Below are 21,444 nucleotides of genomic sequence, written 5' to 3'. Positions count from 1 at the left end.
GAACGAGTCTAAAGAATCTAGAAGCAGTTCATAAATTAATTTTCTTTTACTTTTGTTCAGTGCAAGATCAAAGACTTATTTTCTTTTTCTCAAAGTTTCTCTAACTCATAGTGATTTTACAGTAATAAAGGTGACATTAATAGTACTACATAAGTTATACCCTTCAAAACGTTTAATATTGTTATATCTTGATATTGCCTTAAGTAGGCTATGCTTCAGTAAATGTTACCTTATTCTGAAACAACTAATACCACAGAGAGGCATGTGAAGGGAAAAGGTGTATTTTCCCTCCTCTCTAAGAGATCTGAAACAATGTGCGCTTGGATGAGATTCTTTATCGATTCCACCAAATTCCAAGATTAATGGAAAAAGCATTGCTTTTCTTAATAATACCAGAAGAATGAGACGAAGATTGGGAGGAAATGAACTTTTAGACTGTCTTCAGATGCCACAAATGATTCTTTTCGATCTTCTTTCCTCAAGAGCTTAACTTCTGTCCTCTTTATCCAAGAAGAGCACTTGCAAATAAAATTCCTCCAAGCCAGAAGACTTCTAATAAACCCAGGAAAGATCAGATTTCTTATTTCAAGTTTAAGATGAATAAGCAGACTGATATGAAATATGTTGCATAAGGTTTTAGAATAAATTAGCCAGAAATCACTTGATATTTTTGGTAGCAGCAGTGTGTTTATAGTATGTTCCAGACACTCAGTAAAGGAAATATTCCTTGAAGGTTTTAATTTGGTAGCATGCTGCCTTTAAGATTTTCTTCATCTTTTATGCTCAGTTGTTGCTGGGATCATGGGTTTAACATTTGATACTTGTTCCAGAGAATAGTAGAATGGAATAATAGCAGACATGACTCAAACTGTGACTTAAAAAGTTGCCAACTATGACACTATGTTTGACCAACTGTAGAAACATGTGTGCATCAGGAAGTGGGATATACTGCAGGGGTAGGGATGAACTAGATACCACCAAAGTGAGGCAGTTTGTAAATTTTCCAGTTTTGGAGTAACTTCCTTTTTAACTGCACATGCTCGCTATGTGCCAGCAATCTAAAGCAACGCTTGTACTTCTCTGGGCAAAACTGAATATTCAAAGCCACAATTTTACAGCACAAAACAAGCAACTGTGGAGATAGTAGCTCTCTGCTCTGTATTGTACTTCTGCCTTGGTACTAATAGCTCAACTGTTGCTGAGCTGAGAAAGGAATCTTGAGACTCACTGATGAGTTACAGGAAGGTATTCAATATGTTGAAATGTGGAAATAGTACACAGGAAGGCAAAAGATCCAATTTTTGAGTGTAGTGTCGGGCCTTAGTGGTAACAGAATGAGCAAAGGAGAGAGGGTGCAAAGAATGAATGATGAGGAAGCACAGTTGTCAAGGTCCTTAAAAGCAAACACCTTAAATGGGTACTTGGTATTTGGAGATGGTTGGCTGTGGACTACAAGGAATTAGCAAAGACTGTATCACAAGGAAGAAGAGGTGTTAAAGATTTAGCATGTATTCATTTACTCTGCAGCCATCTTTGTAGTGTAGAAATGTTTCTTGCAGTGTTGAAGTTCAGAATTGGGGTGGGAAAGGAAGCGTTTTATACCTCTTTATGGATCCAGAAAGGATACAAAGAAGCGGCAGTGGTAGAGGGATGTTTTTAGCAAGTGACAGAGGCTAGTATCAACAGTGGTGAATAAGAAGATGATGCTTTTAGAACAAAATATTACAACTCCTTGTGTTACTATATCTACTTACAGGTAAAAATTTGTGGGTGATGAAATGGCATTCGCTGGTCAAAATGGGCTGTGGCAAAGTGATTTGTAAATCCACAGGTATAGACAGGGTTCCTCAGACTAGATGGACATGGTTGCCATCTAAAGAGTTGTATACAAGAAGCCAGAGGGAGTGGAGGTCCAAGGAGAAGATATTTGCTTGAGCTTCTGCCACATGTTTAGCAGCACAGATGTGCTGTCCATTCTCTAGCTGTAAGTTGCATGTGAGGTGTAGATCCTGTTTTATACTTCTTAATAATAATATTGGGAGCTTTAGGATAATATGACCAAAAAGGTAAGTGGCAAACATAGACCATAGTCAGATTTAACTTTTCCTGTAGTCTTTAGGTCAGTTCTTCTACCATGCCTTTAGGTGCTTGTAACTTGGTTGAAGTAAAGCTTTCAGGCTAGACCTCTCTCCAGAGAAGCTTCCCAGGCTGTATGAGCTGTGTTCCTATGCTTTGTTTTTGACAAAAAGCTGATAGCCCTCCGTTTGTGGGGGTGCTGTGATTCAGATCTACAACATCATGAAGCTTGCAGGCAACGTGAATGTAAGCAGCTCTTCAACAAAGCTTGCAGGAGTAGAACAAGGGGCACATCTGCAACTAGGAAGAGAGCAAGTTAAAACAGCTAAAAGTTCTTCTTTACGCCATGGGCAGTAAATACCTAGTGCTGGTTGCCACAAGAAGTTGTGGAGGCAGATAGTATCATCAGGTCTAAAAGTAATTAGAAAAATTCATGGGCAACAGTCCGTAAATGGCTACTAAATGGAGTAGGTAAGGATGTAACCTCTCACATTGTTGCTATAGCGGTTGCAGATGCTGAAGGGTTAGGTGGGGAATGTGTTATGTAAAGCAGCCAGACTCTCGTGCTTTCCTTGAGTAGTATATCCTTTTTGCTGCTGTTGTGGATAGAGCACTAGGCCAGATACATCACTGTTCTGACCCAGTAGAGTATTTTTTATTATTTACTTTATTGCTGCTTTGTCCTTGCATAATTTAGATTTAGATAAATTGCTTAGGATTCAAGCTAAACATGCCTTGTACTTCTTAGTACCTCCTTTGGGTTTGGAGAAGAATGTAACTTTTGCAGAAATAAAGCCAGCTGAAAAATTCTCTTACCGGGAGTCTATCCACCATCAGTGGCAGTCCAAAGCTGAATGAAGTCCTGTCCTACTTGTGTCGCATTCTTTCTACTCGGCCTTTTAAAGATATGGGGCCATTACTGGAATAACTTAGGGAAACTTAATGGCACATAGCATACCAATGACTAGAAGGAAGAAGTTAGTTTAAGCTTCCCAGAATTTTAGGCTGCAGCTGTGGTATATGTTTAATTTTTTAAACAGCTGTTAAGGTGCAGTAATCAGTGTAATGAAGGACTCCTTAAATGTAAAGCACTCTTTAAATTCAAATGTAAGGAACAACTGATACATATGGGGCTTCTAAATTCTTCCCTGCTGCAAGAATTGGATGGCTTAATGTGTATTTGAAACAGGAAGGGAAATGTTATTTTTTTTAAGCACCAGAGAATACTGAAAATTATATTTCTATATACATATATATAGATCAGTGTTATGTCTTAAGGGAGGGAATACTGCGAAACTGGACATCTCATCTCAAGGGGTATTCAGGAGCAGAAGAACTAGATGAAAGTATTGAGAATGTTTTTAGAGGCCTGGAAAAATAGGCAATTTATCTTGGTATTAAATCAGACCTTAGTTATTTGTCAGCCTCATAAAACATATTTCACTATTCTGGGGCACTGAAAGGTGTCAAATCTGAAGCTAAAGAATGGGAAATATGAGGATTATGTGGAACTGAGAGCTCCATAAATTTGAGGAGAATTGAGGTGTGAATAAACATCAGTATTAATCCTTGTAGTTGTCTACTTCTGAGAGCATTGGATTTGGTGCTCAGACTCTATACTGTGAATTACTAGTGTTTAAAACATGGTCTTTGTGGCAAAATAAGCTACCCCCCTTCAGTTTTTGGAATTTCTGGCATATGCCTCTGAAGCATCTAGTGCTGGCTCTGCTCAAAAGTTGAGAGTCTTCTAATGTGTTTCAGAGCAACGGCTATTCCAGGTCACACCTGGAACATCTAGTCCAGTTTCCTGTTTCAAAAGCTTACTATGAGCATTTCTTAAAACAGCAGAGGCTACGTAAGCCTCCCGTTTTGTCTCTGGAGCCACTCAATGTACCAGATGAAGGGTCTAACTTGTTTCACTGCCTGGCCCACAAGCAGTTCAGGACAGGCGGAAATGGGAATAAGACTTCTTCATTTGGCTTTTCCACCAGAGCTAATTATCTAATAATAGAGTGTATGCTCAGGTTGCAGTTCAAGAGATGCAGTAAATTGCGAACAGCGCTGTTGAAGGCTGAAGCTGGAGGAGAGTCTTGGTCTTCCATGCATGCTTCAGCAAGTTGCCAGGTATCAGTGCTGATACTTAGAGTACTGCAGCGTGAGCTGGTGCAACTTGTTAACCTGGAAGAAAACTAGCTTGGCAAAAAAACTTGGTAATGTCTTCAGGGCTGGCTGTCTTGAGTTTTTGTGGGAAGCTCTAACGCATCAGGGCTGGTGCAGAGGAGATGGGGAGAAAGGAAGAAACAAGACCTGGACTTCTTGAGGCAAAAAGCTGTTGCATTGGCTTAGCTCCCTGTGAGACTAACTTGAGTGTCCTATTTAGGATTTAATTTTGAAATGTTGGATATTGTTTATTTTTCTTAGTCATTGCAGACAGAATTCCAGTATAATGGTTTTGCTGGCTGCAAAACCTGACCTGCGGTCAGATTGGACACAATTGGACATGATTCTGCAATAATTTAATGTTATTGGGAGAATAGAAGTTCTTTTCTTATTATAGTCCTGTATGAGAATGAATACTCAAGATTGATGGATTATTTTGAGTCCCTTCCCTAAAATTAACGGTGTTAAACTTGAGTGCCTGTTAATCAGAACCTCTGTTTCCTGGAGCCTGGACAGCTGTAATTCTTGTTTCAGTAATATTTTCAAGTGGTCTCAAGCTATTTTGTGGAGGTTATAATTTAATTGAAAATGAAATAGCTTTTCTATGTAATGTTCTCTTTTGTGGAAGTCAAAGTTACAATTTTATGTTATTAATATAATGTATTTTTTGTTGACTTCATGGTCCTCACTGAAACTGCTACAATATGACAAAGCATAACTTAATCCTGAATACTATAGCCTTAAATATCTCAAATCAAGGGTGAAATCTTAATAACATGAAATAGCTGTTTCATTTCAATAGAAATGAGGAGTGTGAGGCACGTAAGGTACCTCAAAGGCTCTGATGAAGGAGTTTGAAGGTAGCATTAGTTCTTAGCTAAAAAAGGATATCTCAGCTGACCAAACTAGCTCACACAACTATGGGGTTTGAAGCTGGGAAACAAGGTACCTTTCTGAAGTTCAAATACTCAGTTGCTGTTTGGGAATAAGAATAAGGCTTTTTTTTTTAGGCCTTTTTTTTGGGGGGGGGGGGGGATTTAATACCATTCCTCTTTCCACAGGATCATGATGTCCTCAAGCAAGCTATAATTGCTGTCTGCCCAAAATAATACAGCTGATCTGGGGCTTATAATTTAATATGTAAAGCTAGCCTAATAGGAGCTTCAAAACCAAGAGGTTTTTTACTAGCTGTTATTTTCCTGTTGAATGATTTGATAAGTCACAGTGAAAGCTGAACATAGCCCAAGTTGTTTCAGAATCCCTTTTTGATCTCAGGTGGTAGTTAGTGAATGTAAAGCTATCAAAATTGAAAACAGACAAATACTTCCACAGCTCAGGTACCTGAAAACTTGGATTTTAAATATCCTTCAAAGAATTCTGAAAGACTTCTAATAATGTCAAGTAGTGTCACTTGGGAAGATTCAATATCTATAGGCCATTCTAAACTGGATGAAGAAAATATGCTCAGCACTAAACTCAAGAGTGAATGGGACGTCAAATTGATGTCCCAAAGGAACAAAAATCAGTAAGTTGTTTTAAATAATGACAAACAAGACAAGGCTTTCCAAATGACTGGCCATAGGAAGACTTTCAAGCTGTGGTGACTAAATGGTGTTCCAAATACAATTTTGCTTGGTAAATTAATTTGGAGTTAGGCAAAACATGCATATCTATTTACAAATTGTCAATCATTGATTAACATTTACACAAATGACTAAATTCCACCAGTTTAGGTACAAAACTAGACTAAAGTTATTTGCTTCAATAAATATAAGAGTTAGACTTTAACCAGAAAAGATTTGAGGAAGAATAAAATAACTAATTGAACAGTAAACTGGTATACTAATTTGCAGAAACTGTTGAAGGAGAAGAATGGTGTGCAGAAAGCTTGCACTTAAATTTCATTGGTGACATAACTAACCATGATGCAGACTAGTTTTGAACTGTTAACTGGTTTATTTGGGGAACCTGTGTCCTACAGTGGTTGATAATGAAGTTCCTAGCAAGGTATTTGTCTTATGTAATCCCTCGGTGCTAATGTGTCTGTTCTGGTTTGTGTTTCTAGGGATCAGCCGGGAATCTCTTAATTTGTTGCGTGCTGAGTGTTCTGTCTGGTGAAAATCATGTCATCCATATTGCCATTCACTCCACCAGTTGTGAAGAGACTTCTGGGATGGAAAAAATCTGCTGGTGGCTCTGGAGGGGCTGGTGGTGGTGAGCAGAATGGTCAGGAGGAAAAATGGTGTGAAAAAGCAGTGAAAAGCTTGGTCAAGAAGCTAAAGAAAACAGGACAGCTGGATGAGCTTGAGAAGGCAATTACCACTCAAAATTGCAATACAAAATGTGTGACAATACCAAGGTAAGTGCTGTTGTGTTTGGTTATAATATTTCAATTAAGAAATGACTAAATCGAAGCTTATACAGTCTTGTGAATAACCAAACAAAAAACCATGTTGCATGCTTTTGAATTTTTTTGAAAAAAAACTTTAAAACCTGCCTTGGTTTTAAATAGTGCTTGCTTCAGCTCTTACAACTGAATCACATGCTTTGTAATACCAAAATTTCTAATAATTTTATGTTCATTTTGCAGTACCAACTAGATTACAATTTGTATATATCCTGGTGGTGCCTAGCACAGCTTTTTGTTTGTAGCACTGCGTTATGCTTACATTTGATAACTCGGTCTATAATTGGAGGAGCTTACTTGAACCTACACTTTCACTTAAATAAAAAATTGACTCGTTTTTCCTTGGTCAACACTTCAGTCATCTGATTATTATTTTCAGTTGTATATGGTAGCTTAAGTTGTGCAAGCTGCCTCCATTCTCCCTTTGGAAGGGAAACTTTATATTTGGAGGCAGATTGCCTGCAGATCGGTTTATTAACTGTAATTATTATTTGTTATTGGTTAATGAAAGTGCTTTTCATTTAATAACTTGGAGTATTTCTAGAAATTCTCTTCTGCTCCTTTTTATATATATATATATATACATTTAGGTGAACGACTTGCATTCTACCTCTTTGACTTTCTCAACTTAATTCATAGCAACTGCTGTGCAAGAGGCAAGGGTTGTGTTTGTAAGTATTAACGTGATGTACTTTAGATTCATATTGTACAAAATTCCCACGAAGGTGCATGTGTAAGCTCATTAAGTGTGCAACATAAATATCAAATCACTTCACAGGTGTTTTTTTTCTTGTTATGAAAAAGTTACAGTATCTTGTGACACAGGAATATTTTGGGCCCCTAGCTCCTTGACACTTAAAATAGTTTCTAAGGGAGAGAAGGGACATGCATTTTATGAGCTTGGTTTCTATATTAGCATGTTAGTCCCCACTATGCTTTCCAACTTTGTACTAATCATAGCGCAGACTAGATTTAACTGGTGTCAGTAATGGTTTCCACATATCAAATGTGTTATAGCCTTTATCTAATAATGGTTTTAGTGTTCTCTTTTAGATTTGACATAGCTTTCTGAGAAAATCTTGCCTATGCTCTGAATCAATGACTATTTAAATTCTGTTTTTTTTATCTTGATTAACCTTTTGTTTCTAGTGCTGCACGCTGTTTGCATTTTTTTTCTCCCTAAAGTGGTCTCAAAATTCTTTGGGTTTCCCTTCTGCTTTCTTCCTTTTGACTTAGAAAACAATCAGAAATTAAGTATTTGTTAGAGCTTTGTGATCTTACTGTGGATTGGTAGACTAAGATTTGAACCTACTGAGGTATGTATTTTATTGAGATTGCTCTGTATATTTAGCCAGGTCTTTACCACGACAAAGACTGAATGCTCAGCCGGAAGAAACTTTCACGCAATATAAACTGAATGTGCCATACAACTATTCACTTGATACAAATGTGTATCTAACTTTTTGACTAAATGTTAGACTTCCTAGAGCTGTCCTGCAGGGATACCAGGGCAGTAAATACTACTACATCAGAAGAACGGTTGTCTAAGTATCTTGAAGCCAATGTTAGATACAAACAGCATGCCAATTTACAACTATTTTCCTAGGGCACTTGTCTTTTGTATTCAAGTTGTTCTTCTTGCCTGTGTGACCTCTTGGGCTACAGTAATAATAGTAAAGAACTCTTTAAAACAGAATGCAAAGATCTGTTATACTCAGTATTATAGAGTCTCCATATTGTGATCAGCAGTTCATGCTGGGCTGTGGCATACTTTTCTCAGCTATCCTGGTGTCAACTCTAAAGGACTGGACCTGGATTTTACTACTTTTTTGACTGCCTTAGGAAGAAGCTGGTAGCTAGAGAGCTCTTCAAGTGGTGATGGCCAAACTGAATTGAACACAAGGTTTAATTTTAAATAAAGAAGTGGTTTTGGTGTTAAGGGGCTAGATGATATGAGGATTGTCAGCAGTGCTCCGTGAAATTCTTTAGTTTCGTAGTTGGCTTTTAGACTGTTCATATTATTTCACTTTGACAGCAGTAGTCTAGGTGCTCAAGAATGAAAAAATGTCAGCAAAATAATAATTTTTAGAGATTCTTGAATTTAAGAAACTAATAAAACCTCTAGTACTTCAGTGGATGACCAAAGATCTGTAGGTCATCAGGGATGATAACAAAATACTGAATTTGAAGATTTTTTTCTTCCAAATCAGCAAGAAGTTTGGGGTGCAAAGCTACTAAGATGCAATTCTGACTTAACATGGACTAACTTGCCAAATGCTCTTCTGTTTTTTGTTTTTTCCCACTAGTGAAGTCACTCGTATTATTTAACTAAGAGTAGGTATTGACCAGTGCTGTCTGCCTCTTTTTCAGACTGTTGCATTATTCCCTCAGCAGAAGTTTCACTTGTGGTTTTACAAATTTCTGGTCCTGTTAAACATCATATCAAACTGGAAATTTCTAACTCCCGTATACCACTTCATCATAAAAATCCAAAGTAACTAAAAGTCTGTAGGCTTCTCTCCAAGCTGAAAGAAGCTTTGACAAAAGTTGAGTAAAATTCCCTCATCAGAACTTGAATGTAGTTACTGTATGTCATTTCTAATCCTGCTGCGATTAGAATTGTTCTGTTTCTGCCCTGTCTGTCAAGGTGACCACATACTAAGTAAGGCTGATACTATGTGTAGTATTCAAGCTGCTCATGTGGTAATTAACACAACTTCTTATGCAGCCTAATAGGGGTTCTGAGAAAGCAGAAGCAAACAGATGGAGTGGGTGTTGGCACAGCACAGCAGGGGTGCTTAGCGCTTCCTAAGTGGGTCAGTAATCTAGAGCAGAGGCTAAATAAGTACAGCGGTCCTTTTGACACTAGCCCTCTAAGTAATTTGTAGTTATCTTGCTGAATCCTCCCAGCAAGCCAGTGGAATTCTAATCTCATAATCCCTGTGTATCCTCAAACTAAATGTTGGCACTTGAGTTCACTTTTCTAAAATGTGTAATGAGTTCAGTTGTATGTAAGAATGTGTCTTTATGCTCTCCCTTGTGGTTTTGATACAAATATAGCCCTAAAGCAGTCAGTGAAGAAATAAAGGACATGAGCATCAGCTTATATAAGACTTCTTCCAAAGGACCTGTTTGTAAACAAATATTTTTAAATAACAGTAACAGAAATCCAAGCCTTTAACAAACTAAACTATACCATGTAGTGGAGAATCAAATGGCATATCCACAGTCTGCATTCGTTATAGACAAAGTCCTTTAAATGATAACAGTGCAGGGCATTGTAATCCAAAGAAGGGAAACACAAATCACCTAGTTTTAGCATCCCCATAGTATGGTGTAGTCAACTGTGTAGCTCTTCTCTCTCTCTCTCTTTTTTAAAGTGTATATATAATATATACACACATACTTCATGCTGTCTCTTGCTTTCTTAGTAAGACTTGTTTAAAAAAATGCTTTTTGAATAATGCCAAATATGTAGAACTAATATCAGAGGAGGTTAAGTGAAATGAGTAAGGGGATCATGCTAAGTGCAGTGTTGTAGTTATCCCTTAAAAGGAAGTTAAGGGAAGAAGGGTGGCTTTTGCATGGAGTTCAGACTGGCTCATAATGTCTTACGTTGCTCCGGGGCACGTGTTTCTGAAAACTAATGCAGAACTGATTGTGTCATTCTTGAGCTGTAACCAAATGAATCCATATCACAGATTGAATTCTGCTTCTCTATCAATGTACGGGTAACATGGCAACTGTAATAGTGCCTTATGTGAAAGGTGAGTGGTAATGGAGATGACCTGCCTGTACAGAGTATTCCCTAGGTATGGCTCTAATCCTTGTTTGTTATACATCGTAATCCGTTCACTCTCCCCCAGAAGATGCCATCTTGTGCTGTGCTTTCACTTACCTACTGTCGAACTCGCAGAGCGCTCTGCGTCTCGTCTTTTTGCTGGCAATCTCCCCGCTCTGCACTGTCACAGTCTGCACAATGCAACGCTGAAGAGAGGCATGCTGTATCTCTCAATGTATACGTGCATGTGGGGTGATAAAAGAACACATAGCCACCTTCCATCAGTCTCAACCTCTTTATTCATTTTAGCCTTCGTGTATACCCTGGTGTGGCTATTGCCAACTGAGGGGAAGGAGAGGAGACAGCTAAATGATGCATCTGTAACAGTATACCTCTATTTGCTCTTTCTAGAAGTTTGCATAGTCATCTCAGTACTCTAGAAAGATTTGATATAGCACCAAATAACTTCCTGATCGTTAACTTAAAAGAACAAACTTTCTTCCTGAACAGACAAAATTTTTATTGATGCTAGTGCTAGTGGCAACAGATATGTAAGCTTGCTTTTGATAGTGTATGTAAAACAATGTTTACAACTTGAACCCCAGGGAGACTTGGATTTTTTTTTCCCCTCTGTAGAAGAGGGGAAACTTTCACTGCTTCATAACAGAAGGAAGTTGTGTTATGGAAGTTATGGAAGGGATTAAGGCACAAAAGGAAAGTGATGTATCTGGCAGGGTACTGTAGTGGCTGAGGTAAGGGTTAAGGACCGTGAATTTGAATCTAAATTTAGGGATTCTTGGCTAAGGTGCTAGTGCTCTGCAAGTGCATTAAGAAGGCTTCAGTGAGTGAAATGCAACTTTTTTTTTTTTTTTTTTTAAGCGCAGAGTGAAGACTAATACTGCTGTCTAAGCTTTGGTTCCCAGGCTGCTGTGCCATTACAGTTTTAAAAGTGCTTTCTGAAAAATGACTATTCTTGCTTAACGTGAGGATAGCATCTCTGTTACTTCCTGGTTTTCAGAACCGTGTTTTTTGCTTTGTTTTGAGCAGTCTCCCAGTTCTGACTGAAAAGGGACAGGTAACAAGAAGGACTTAAATCCTGCCTTTGTTCTTGGAGAGTCCAGCTGACTTGTGGAATTCATTCAATGGTTAGACTTCTTGAAGGACCTGGCTTCTGACTTCAAGTGTGAGGTGAATTCTGCATTGTTACTCTCCGGAGGCAAAGAAGAAACCTTAGTAGGCTCTGTGGTTTTGAGAATATAGAAGATTCAGGAGGAATATGGGATTAAATGCAAAGTAAGCAACTGCAAGTGAATTGGTTGATTAGGCTTAAAAATCAAGAACTACCTACTCTGATCAAATTTCAGTAGTGATGCTGCTGCTTTGAGTTTGTTAGGATGACGAGATAGTATTTTAAAGCCATACCTATTGTATATTTTTCACTTTGGCTAATAGTGAAGATTGGTAACTTCTTAAATTGCTGTCATGGAACTGATCACATCTCAATTCTTAAGAAGAATATTTTATAAAGTTCATCAAGCACCTGAACTGGACTATTGTATGATCTTTCTCACTTTTAGATAAAGAAATTATGAATTTCTCTAGTATGACAGTATCGTTCTTTAACTTGCCTGTCCTGCAGCCCTTTTTTCATTCCCTGCAGCAAGTTAGCAACATGGATAAGGTAAATAGCCTAGGCATGGCTTATTTCATATATTGAAACGCTTTCTGAAAGCTGATGCTTGTATTAGTTATTGTCCTCTCTAGATGAAAGTAAATAATGCTGATCAAAGTATTTAGGAGCGAACAACAGCAGAAGCAAACTGGGCAAAGAAAAGATGTTTTTGAAGGTAGGACAGGTGCCTTAAACTGCTGTTTGAGAGCAAATAAATCTTTTAAGATGAGAAAATCTGGGTGCCTTTTTCTTCATGTAGCAGAATAAAAAGTCATGCCTAATTTAGGTCTAAAGTGCACAGTTTTTTTCAACAAAACCTGTTCTATCACTTAGTATGGTTATTTGCATTCCCTGGGAATGTTTGGCGGGAAAGTGATGCATAGCTGCATGCAGTAACCTCGTTTTAAGGGTGCTTTTGCTCACCACTATGGCTAACCTGGCTTCTGGAATAGATTATTTCCCAAAATAGGTTACTTCAGTAGATAGTAATACAGTGATTCCTGTGCTGTATTCCTCTCCAGGTTAAGGTCATAAAAGGTGGATGATTTCAATGATTAAACTGAGGGAGAAGAAAAAAATGGTTCCTCTGGAAACTTACAGGAGAGTTCAAACATCTGCATCTCTGCTAACAAGTTAGCTAAGAGGGCAACCACAGGCAGTTGAATTGGCACAGTAGATACTAAACTAGTGCTCTCCAGATAGAGGTGAAGTCTGTTTTTCCAGCAACAGAATTTGGCACCATCTGTTAGTTTGTAGCAGAGATGCGATAATTTGCTAGTTGAGTTGAGGATGGACATTAATTCTTAATCGTAGCTCACAAGTTGAGAACTGCTGGTTTAAAGAATGTCCTCAAGTGATATGTCATATCTCATTCCATACACATTCACTGAGACATAAAGTGATTCTATAAATGTTTTAAGATATATAGTTGAACATCTTAAGCATCCTAAATGTAAATCCATAAAAAGTTTACCTATGTTGACATACACTGAAGCACTGTTTCTGCTTAGATTGCAAGAAGCATGCTTGTAAATTGATTGCTAGTAAACTGACTACTTATCATGATGGGATTATTGATAGCAGGCTCTGCTTCATCCTCCTTTTCTTGTGTTGGAATTTAAATAAAAATGATGCCTTAGGAGAACAACAAATGGCAAGCAATAGCCGAGTGTTCATGAGTTTTAGGCAAGACCAACTTAGCAAACCCTCTCTGTGATAGCTGATGCTGTGGAGACTTTGGATGCCTCCACTAGAAGGTGTAGCAGGAGGAGAAGCAAAATGTGCTTGCCCTTTTCAGTTCTGTAATTATGGTGGGACTCGAGTGCTGTCTCTAGATTCTCTGTAGAAGACTTGAGGAAGTTCTTGATGTCTTCCAAATGCTTTGGGCCAGACTCTGGCCCCTGCAAGGCAGTAAGGGCAGAATGACTGTGGTCTGCAGCAGCTTCCTGTGGGGTATAACATCTGTACGTCTCATGACTTCTTGTGGCAGATTTTGTAGCTCTCCGAATCGGCCCTGCGTGCATGTACCCTTTCAGCTGAGGAGTCCAGCAGCATACTCTGGAGCTTCTCGACTTTCTCTTAGTAAAAGGAGTTCTACAGCCTTAGTGCCAGGCCTAGCAAGCAGCCAGGCGGCTACTTGCCAGATGAATAGTCTACCTGCGTCGCCTGACCAGAAAACGCTACTGAAAGATGATTATGCCAGATGAACGTTCTGTGTTATTGCTTAAAGTAACCATGGCAAAGCAGTTGGCTTTGGGGATATTTTTCTGATGTTTTGCAGCATTTTGGGGTCTATGTTGAGAATTCTGTTTCAGTCATTTTATGGTGACTACTTTCAACTAGACCATGTACTGTAGTGCTGTACCGCGCAGTTCGGATTGCTGCACAGAAAATGCAGTCTTTCTGAGGGACTGTGGTAACTTCCTTAGGGCTCGTCTCGGAGTAAGCATCTGGTATTCCAAGACAGTCTCCCGTTCAAGAAACAAACCCAGCCCTCCATAGTTTCCAAAATCCATCAATGTTTTAGATGGTGTGGGCTGTACACAAGGGGATGCTGGCCTAACTGCATGCTTGAAGTTGCAGGACACTTTTAAATGCTGCATGGACAGCATGTAATAGGAACTCTGAATTCATGTCAGATTTGACTTCTGGTCCCTGTGAAGGCTAAATTTCTAAACTTGAGCTAAGCAGTCATTGATGGTGTTGGTGGCACTAGTCACACCTGTTATTTTGAAAGTGTATCCTTTACCTACAAAACTATTTTAAAAATCAATTTAATTAGTGTATTATTGCAAAACTAAACTTAGAAATGAGATAATTGAAGATCTGCTGGTGGTCACTCAGGAGTTTTGCAATTTCTTCTAAGCTAATGAAAGAAAAAGAATTAAGTTAGTTCACACCAGTTTAAAAACACAACTGTGGAAGAAATGTCAGCTTGGCATTAATACTCCTGAATTACAATTTCTTTAAATGCTTGCTCAGTACTATATCATACTGTGTAATTATACAACTTCTATAGTGCTTGTTCTCAGGAACTGACTTTTAACTTTTTGAAGCATTGAGCAAATTGTTTCAGCATTCTGAAGAAAAATGTTCTGTTGTAAGCTGGTCGGAGCTGTTTTTGTGGTCCTGTTTTGGAGAGGAGCTGCCATGGATGGACGTCAATGGGAGATTTTTCTTCTACCAACACTTCCTACTTGAATGGCCCCTTTGCAGCAAGCTCCTATTCCTAATAGGTGATACAGAAGTGTGTGTGTGTGTGTGTGTGTAGGGGGCCTTTCAGCAGGTGTGTATGATGGTGATCAGGGCTTTGCTCTAGTATATATGTCATTCTTTAAAAATTGAATTTGAATTGAAAACTTCAATTTTCTAGCCTTCTAAGGCAGTGTTAATTGAAGTAAGTAATGACTGTATTCAAGTGTAATTGAGGTTTTAATAAATACACTAAAACATAGCTTTCTTCTTTTAGCTTCTCTGGCTCTGTATACAGCTGTGGCTACTGTTGAGAGCTGAAATCCTGTTAACTCAGGTTAAACTTCAGTGTAGCAGTAGTTCAGGTTACAGCAATTTATAACATCAGTGTCATCCTAAATAAGGAAGTCTTAAAGCATTAAACAATGAAACTTAATGCTGTGAGTTTTAAGCTCGTGCAATTCAGGATGTCACGTGACTTGCCCAGATCACTTGTTACAGGATTGGTATGCCAAGCAGAAAGTAATGGCATGTCAGTTGAGGTAGAACAGCATGTAAAAAATTTAAATGCACAAGATACCTGGCCAATAGCGTAGTTTGAAGGAGCCTGCCTCAAGTCAGGAGGAAGAAAATGTTGAGTTTTGAGGACCATGTCACGTATGAGTTAGAACACTAGATCAAGGCTCTGGAGGTGTGGATTTCAGTCTTGGCTGTGCTGCTTTTTTTCTGGGAAACCTTAAATTGTTTTATTTATGATGATTTCTCAGTCTGTAAATTGAGATGAGTTTTTGCAAGGTATATATGATCGTGCCTCATCTTCACCTCAGTGACATAAACTGTGTTATTGGTTATAGAGTCCAAGTTTAAGATGTTTTTCTTGTTGGAATATCAATGATGTAGAAAGCAGAGTCGGGGGTGAGAAGTTGTTTAAATCTGTGGAAGTTTCTTAGCTTCAAGTTACTGTTGCTTATTAGTACTATGCTTACTATTGCTTTAGTGGTAAGAAGGAGCGCTCTATTCAAGAGTCTGACTCAAAAAAAAAAAAAAAAAAAAAGTGTTAAAGCTTGATTTACATGCCTTGACTTGTTTGGCCCAAGTTGATGACTGATGCTGGGGCTGTTTAGGCACACGAAAAATAGCAATCTGTGGTTACTTTAACAACTCACCTGCTCGATGGATCCCAGTACAATGCTTTAACTAGAAGAATATCTGTATCTGACACTTCACACTGCTATTAAGATGATATGTTGGTCACTCAAGACAGATATGTTGACTGTGCTTTATTGTCAATATTGAGCCCCAAATGACCTTATAAATAGTAGTTATTTTTCTCCAATTAAAGAATCTGGTTATAGTCAGCCCATGTCAGTGCTGAACTATTCCCGGGATTACTGTGGTAATTAGTGTCTTTATATCAGGCCAAATATGCAGTGTGAAGACTTCTCATTATATTCTTCTCTTGTAGAAGTCAACCAATTTAGTTTTCTTGGTACTACAACAGAAGGATTGAGCGCTGTTTTCACTAATGTGAATTTTTAGGACAACTAGACCATTTTTGTACAGAAACTTCCAAATTGTGTAGCTCAGGCTGTTAGCCTAGGAAGTATTTATAGGGTAAAAAACATGCTGCAGTTCTACTGTTGCAGCTTTGAGCTCAAATAGCTAGCTAAGTGGTTTCCTACTGATTTAATCCTGTTTATAATCTATACTTGCTAATTTAATAAGAGTAATTTCGCATGTCTCGTTTACTATTTGTTACTGTTGGCTTACTCTTGACTTGGTTGCAGTGTGGATTGGTGAAAAACTTTTGAAATTTCGCTGTATACAATGCTGTGGTCTGAATGTGAACAGCTTTCGTTGGCTTCTGTTATGCTACGCTGTTTGAAGCAGGCCAGCAGGATACAGAACAGCAATGGGGAGCTGAAGTGAGTTTGCATCTTGCTGCGTATGCTTCAATCAGCAGAAGAGCTAGGGGATTGTGTAGCACTTTTGCACTGGGATTTTCCCAGTAATCTGACTTCAGAGTTCATTCAGAAACGACTCCCCAGATTGGCTTTTTATTCTAAAATGTAAAAACCTGTTTCAGCAGGTCAAAAATTGAAAGTGTCCACTTGGAGTCTTTGCTTGTTATTGTTGGTAAACTGAACGTTTTCTGGAGTGCTTTCTTCGAATACTGGATAGCTAAAAGCCTAATACAAAAGAAACAAACTTGAAGATTTGCTTAAATGGAGAATTTCAAAGTTACTGTTCAGCTGATTTGGTGAGTTAAGTCCCAGAACTGGTATTCACTTCCTCTGAGTTTTGTGGAAGGCTTGAAGTCAAGTTCCTCTGTGATATTTGAAATAACTTTAATTGATACTGTTGTTTTGAAATACTGATCATGTAGGCCTAATAAGCAACTGATGTGGAATTTTCTGGCTCTAGTTGTAGTGGAAAGTGTCATGTTTGAAGTGATGTTCAACTATCAACTGCTTGGTTGAAAAAGTCCTTTCTCTTTCTATGAAAATAACATTTGAGTTAATCAACTACATTTTTAAAGAACATTTTCTGAACCTTGAAGTTTTTGTGTAGTTTTATGCCAACAGCAACACAGCATCTAATCACCAAACTTATTATGGAAGACAGTAAAGAACTATCAGTACAATGATTCCCCTTCTGCATTGGTGGGGGGAGACTTGAATGTAAACTTAACAGCCATATCAAAGAAAGAATTTAAGTATATCCATCTTGATGAATTCCATGAAACTGGGGATGAAAATCCTTTTGGTTCATTCATACATAAATTCTATGAATGCCTAATATTATAGTTATGCCCGGTGTACCTGTCTTGCAAACTGATGCCTTGTCAAAGTACAACTGGGATCAAAAAAATCAATGTTCCACTGTCCCTTATGTCTCAGGTGAATATAGCTGGAGAACATACAGCCCATCAATGTGATTGTATGTTGCAAATTGCATTAGTGGCAGCCACTTAAAAATGCTGAAATAGCCTGTTTGATAGTAAGACAACATTATTACTGCAGTCTAGTGTTGAAATGTTCGATCAGCACGTGGGAACCCTTCAATGCTTTATCTGATAACCTAGCAAGAAGAATTTAATCGGCTTTCTTTGCACCAAGGAGGCACAAAAATGTTAACTTGAATGCTTATATTCTTTAGCCTTTGAAATTCTAATCTTGTGCTGCAGTAGCACAAGGAGAGAGCAAGGTAGCTGCTGTCAGAGCATAGGACAGTTTTGTTACTGTTTTTCTTTGTGGGTGGAGGTAAATCAGGGTCAACTCCCATCAGTGGAGTGAGGAAAAGAAACTGTTGGATGTCCTGGGAAAGTACTTCAACTATTAAGCAATTATATATGAGCCAAGAGTGCTTGTGGGCAGTATCTTCAGGTGAGTGTTCTGGGTGTGGAGCATGAGCAAGATGCACAAGATTTCAGAACTTTTCCATAATCTTAACACATTATCTAGCTCTAGGCAGTAAGCTCAGTAAATAGATTTTGATCCCTATTCCAAGGGATCTGCCATTCTGCATCCACAGATTCTCTGTGAATGGTATCTGATTTGGCATCCCATATCCTGCTGTGGTCTGAGGAGAATAGAGATTATGTATCTTGGTTGTCGAACTTGTGTAACTTAATTTGAATCCATTTGCTTACTGTGTGCACTGTGGACCATAGCTATGTAGTACTTGATATTTCTTTGAATTTTTGTATACCTAATCTCTAAAGATATTCTCTCTTATCTAGAGGTAAATTAAGGTCAATGTATTTTCTCATTCACCTATTTACCAGTTTTCATGTTAGCTATGCACCAATAGCTGGCTTAGACTGCAACATTTGTTCTGGCATGGCGTAGGGGGCTTCCTTGCGTCAAGCACTTTAGTATATATCCTATGTTTGCTTTTCTTCCTGGGCCTCTGTCATTGAGTTTCTCAGGACACATGGGGAATTCATAGGGAGAGTTATCCAGAAACACCTTCAGTTTGAAATAAGGGATTAGAAGATTCATGAAATTCTGTTGTTTTAAGAGGGTTTTTTTTGCCAAGTCAGCATATTTTTCAAGTAATGTGGACAAGATAGGTGTCTTGCAGAGTTGCCACTTGCTCCTCACCAGCCCAAGTATCCACAAGTTTAAGACAATCAAAATTTCACATCTCAACTTTGTCTGCTGTCCTCCAGGTTACAAAATTGCCCACTGATGCACTAGTATCACTGCTCTCCTGCTTGGAGGGTGACAGGCTTAGCTGTGGGTTGCTGTGCCTGTTAACTCTTGGGAAAAACTTTTAGCAGTGTGAAGATTGAGTCTTTGCACCTAGCATGGCTAGTAGTGGTTGGAGAAATTCAGATAAAGGTCATCTTTAAATGTTTTATGGTGTGTGTGAGCTTTGTCTTTACCTCTTTTGAAAGTGTGACCTTCTGCGAGATTGTTGTCTGCTGTTAACAAGCTAATTGGTTGTGGACAGATCATCTAGTGTTGTGATGGGTGTATCTTTTGTAAAGATACTTTGTTCTTTAATACGCTTCTGTTTAGGTCCTCCTTCATGGAGAAGGATACAGAAGGAGAAGAATAGAGAGCATTCATTAGTCTGTGAAACTCCAGTGGGTATCATCTTAGTTTACTACATGGCCTTACTTGCTAATACAAACTGAAGAAGAAACAAAAGTAACTGCAGATTGTATGAAGTAGAATTGAGATGATCTCGTAGGTTATTCATTTCTTCTATAACTCATAGGTAAAAGAAGAAAAGGTATTTAATGGCTTGACATTGTTCCTGTTCTTGAAGGTGGTGCTTTAGTTGGGGCCTTTCAGTGGAGATTTAAAACAATAAATTGAACAATTCCTTTCCAATCTTTAAAAGACATGGCAAAATGAAAAAGTGTAGAATAGATGGTGATTTCTCAGCTAGACTGTGTTGCTGAACATGTTTGCTTCAAAACAGCATGCTGCATGATGTAGTGCAACATCTTGCTAGCTACTCACTGCTCCAAGAAATTCTTCTGCTAATTGAATATTTTTGGAATGTGTATTCTTGGATACCCTTCTACTTTGAGAATAGAGTTTTGATCTTTAATTTCTTTTATGAGGTGGTGGTCTTGTGTTCTATGAAGAACTTTGATAAAAGTCCAAAGATGTTTCCAGTATGATGTTCTCATTATGAGATTCAGATATTTTTAAGTTCAACATCAGTTCACTCAGTCATGTAATGAGCACAGTACTTTCAGCTTTTGAAACTTCAAACTTGCATACTTTCATCCCAGTTGAAATACTGTGTTTACATTTCTGTGAAGATGTTGTGAGAAACTGCAAAATAACATTGCAATCAGAAAACCTTTATTGCATATAATAGCATAACAAATGAAAGCAGTGCAGCAATTTGAAGTTATTCCCAAGAAGCCATTTTAACACATATCCAAAGCCCTGAATCTTGTGGGGCTTAATGGTCTGTCTTTTCTGTCTAGTTATTCTCTGAGGAGTTGCCATTGCAAATGCAGTTGTATACTTGTCTTCCTTGCTGGGTGCAGGATTTAGTAGTCATTGCTCTTGATGACTGTTTTGAATATGTGATTTCCTGGGGTGGGTTGAGGGCATGCCTATGTCATGGTTCACATTTTATATCTGCTTGATTTCCGTGGCAGAAGATTTGAAAGGTTAATCTTGAACTTGAAGGGGCTATCCTCCTGGCATTTTTTTTCGTTTTGAGAGAAAATGAATGTAACAGTGGTTGTCATTGGCTGCTTCATTTTGGGTGACACTGCTGGCCTAGCATGTCAGGATTTGGGATAAGGGAGGAGGAGAAAAATGCTTTGAAAGGGCCCATCTTATATCTGAATCTTTGCCTTTGTAAGCAGTTTTTTTGATCATATGACCAGGAAGAAGTGTGCCCATGATAAAGGCAAGAGAAGCATTATGCTGTTCATCAGGATGACTTGCTGGCCTGACACTCTGCAAAACAGGAAGAAAGTAGCTCCTTGCCCTGAAACGTGCAATGGGCAGCTCTGATGTTAGGCTGTAACAGAGCGTCCTTTGTACCTCATGTTTCTCTTGTGTGTCCCCTGTGGATATCCTCAAAGTTTAGCGTGAAGTACAAAGCTGCTTAATGACGTTTTTCATTTCCCACAGTGTTAGAGAGGTTAATTGCATCCTGTATCTCCTGCTTTTCTGGCTATTTTGATGTGTTAATTTTTTAAGTAATCTTCCTTACCAAATGGATATACGTTAAGTCCTTTTCCATAGTTGAAATGCTGCATTTTCTATTTGATGTAATGATTTTGAATGTATTGCCTAAAACTTTATGTAAACCTTATTCTTAAAAGGGTACTTCATAAAGAGGAGTTGTTTAGTGGTTCCTGATTTGTATTCTACCAAATATGCATATGTATAGACATTTCTTCCTTGGCTACAGTATGTCCTCAATATGTGGCATGAAAAGCGGGGAGAGAACAGGGAGAAAAGGTACAGTTGCTGTTTTGAACAAGTAGTTTTCTTGTGTATTGCATTTTCTTGAAAAAAGTCTGCTTTTGGGCTCTGGAGGAAGAGCAGAAACAAAGCCTTTCTGCTAAGTTTACATAAGACCTTTTTTTTTTTTAAAAAAAAAAAAAGTACACCTGGAGAAGTGTCCATAATTGTAGGAGCTAAGTACCCAGCTGCCAGTGTTACCATC

General features: G+C 38.3%; 1 protein-coding gene across 5 annotated transcripts in view; it reads left to right on the top strand.

Annotated features, from left to right (window-relative positions):
- The window catches only part of SMAD2 (SMAD family member 2), a 50,333-nt gene that overhangs the window by 4,679 nt on the left and 24,210 nt on the right, over positions 1 to 21,444 (top strand). For 3 of the 5 annotated variants that reach the window (XM_062599231.1, XM_062599233.1, XM_062599230.1), the window contains exon 2: positions 6,302 to 6,595. In XM_062599231.1, coding sequence (XP_062455215.1) covers positions 6,360 to 6,595 — 236 coding nt within the window. In that variant the 5' untranslated portion in view covers positions 6,302 to 6,359. Of the gene's footprint in view, positions 1 to 5,714; positions 5,762 to 6,301; positions 6,596 to 11,639; positions 11,718 to 21,444 lie in introns of those variants that run through there. The other 2 variants (XM_062599232.1, XM_062599234.1) reach the window with 2 other exon arrangements.

This window comes from Rhea pennata, chromosome Z (assembly GCF_028389875.1).
Source record: "Rhea pennata isolate bPtePen1 chromosome Z, bPtePen1.pri, whole genome shotgun sequence".
Classification (NCBI taxonomy): Eukaryota; Metazoa; Chordata; class Aves; order Rheiformes; family Rheidae; genus Rhea; species Rhea pennata.
The sequence above is the reverse complement of the archived record's forward strand: the minus strand, read 5'-3'. Positions and strand labels throughout refer to the sequence as shown.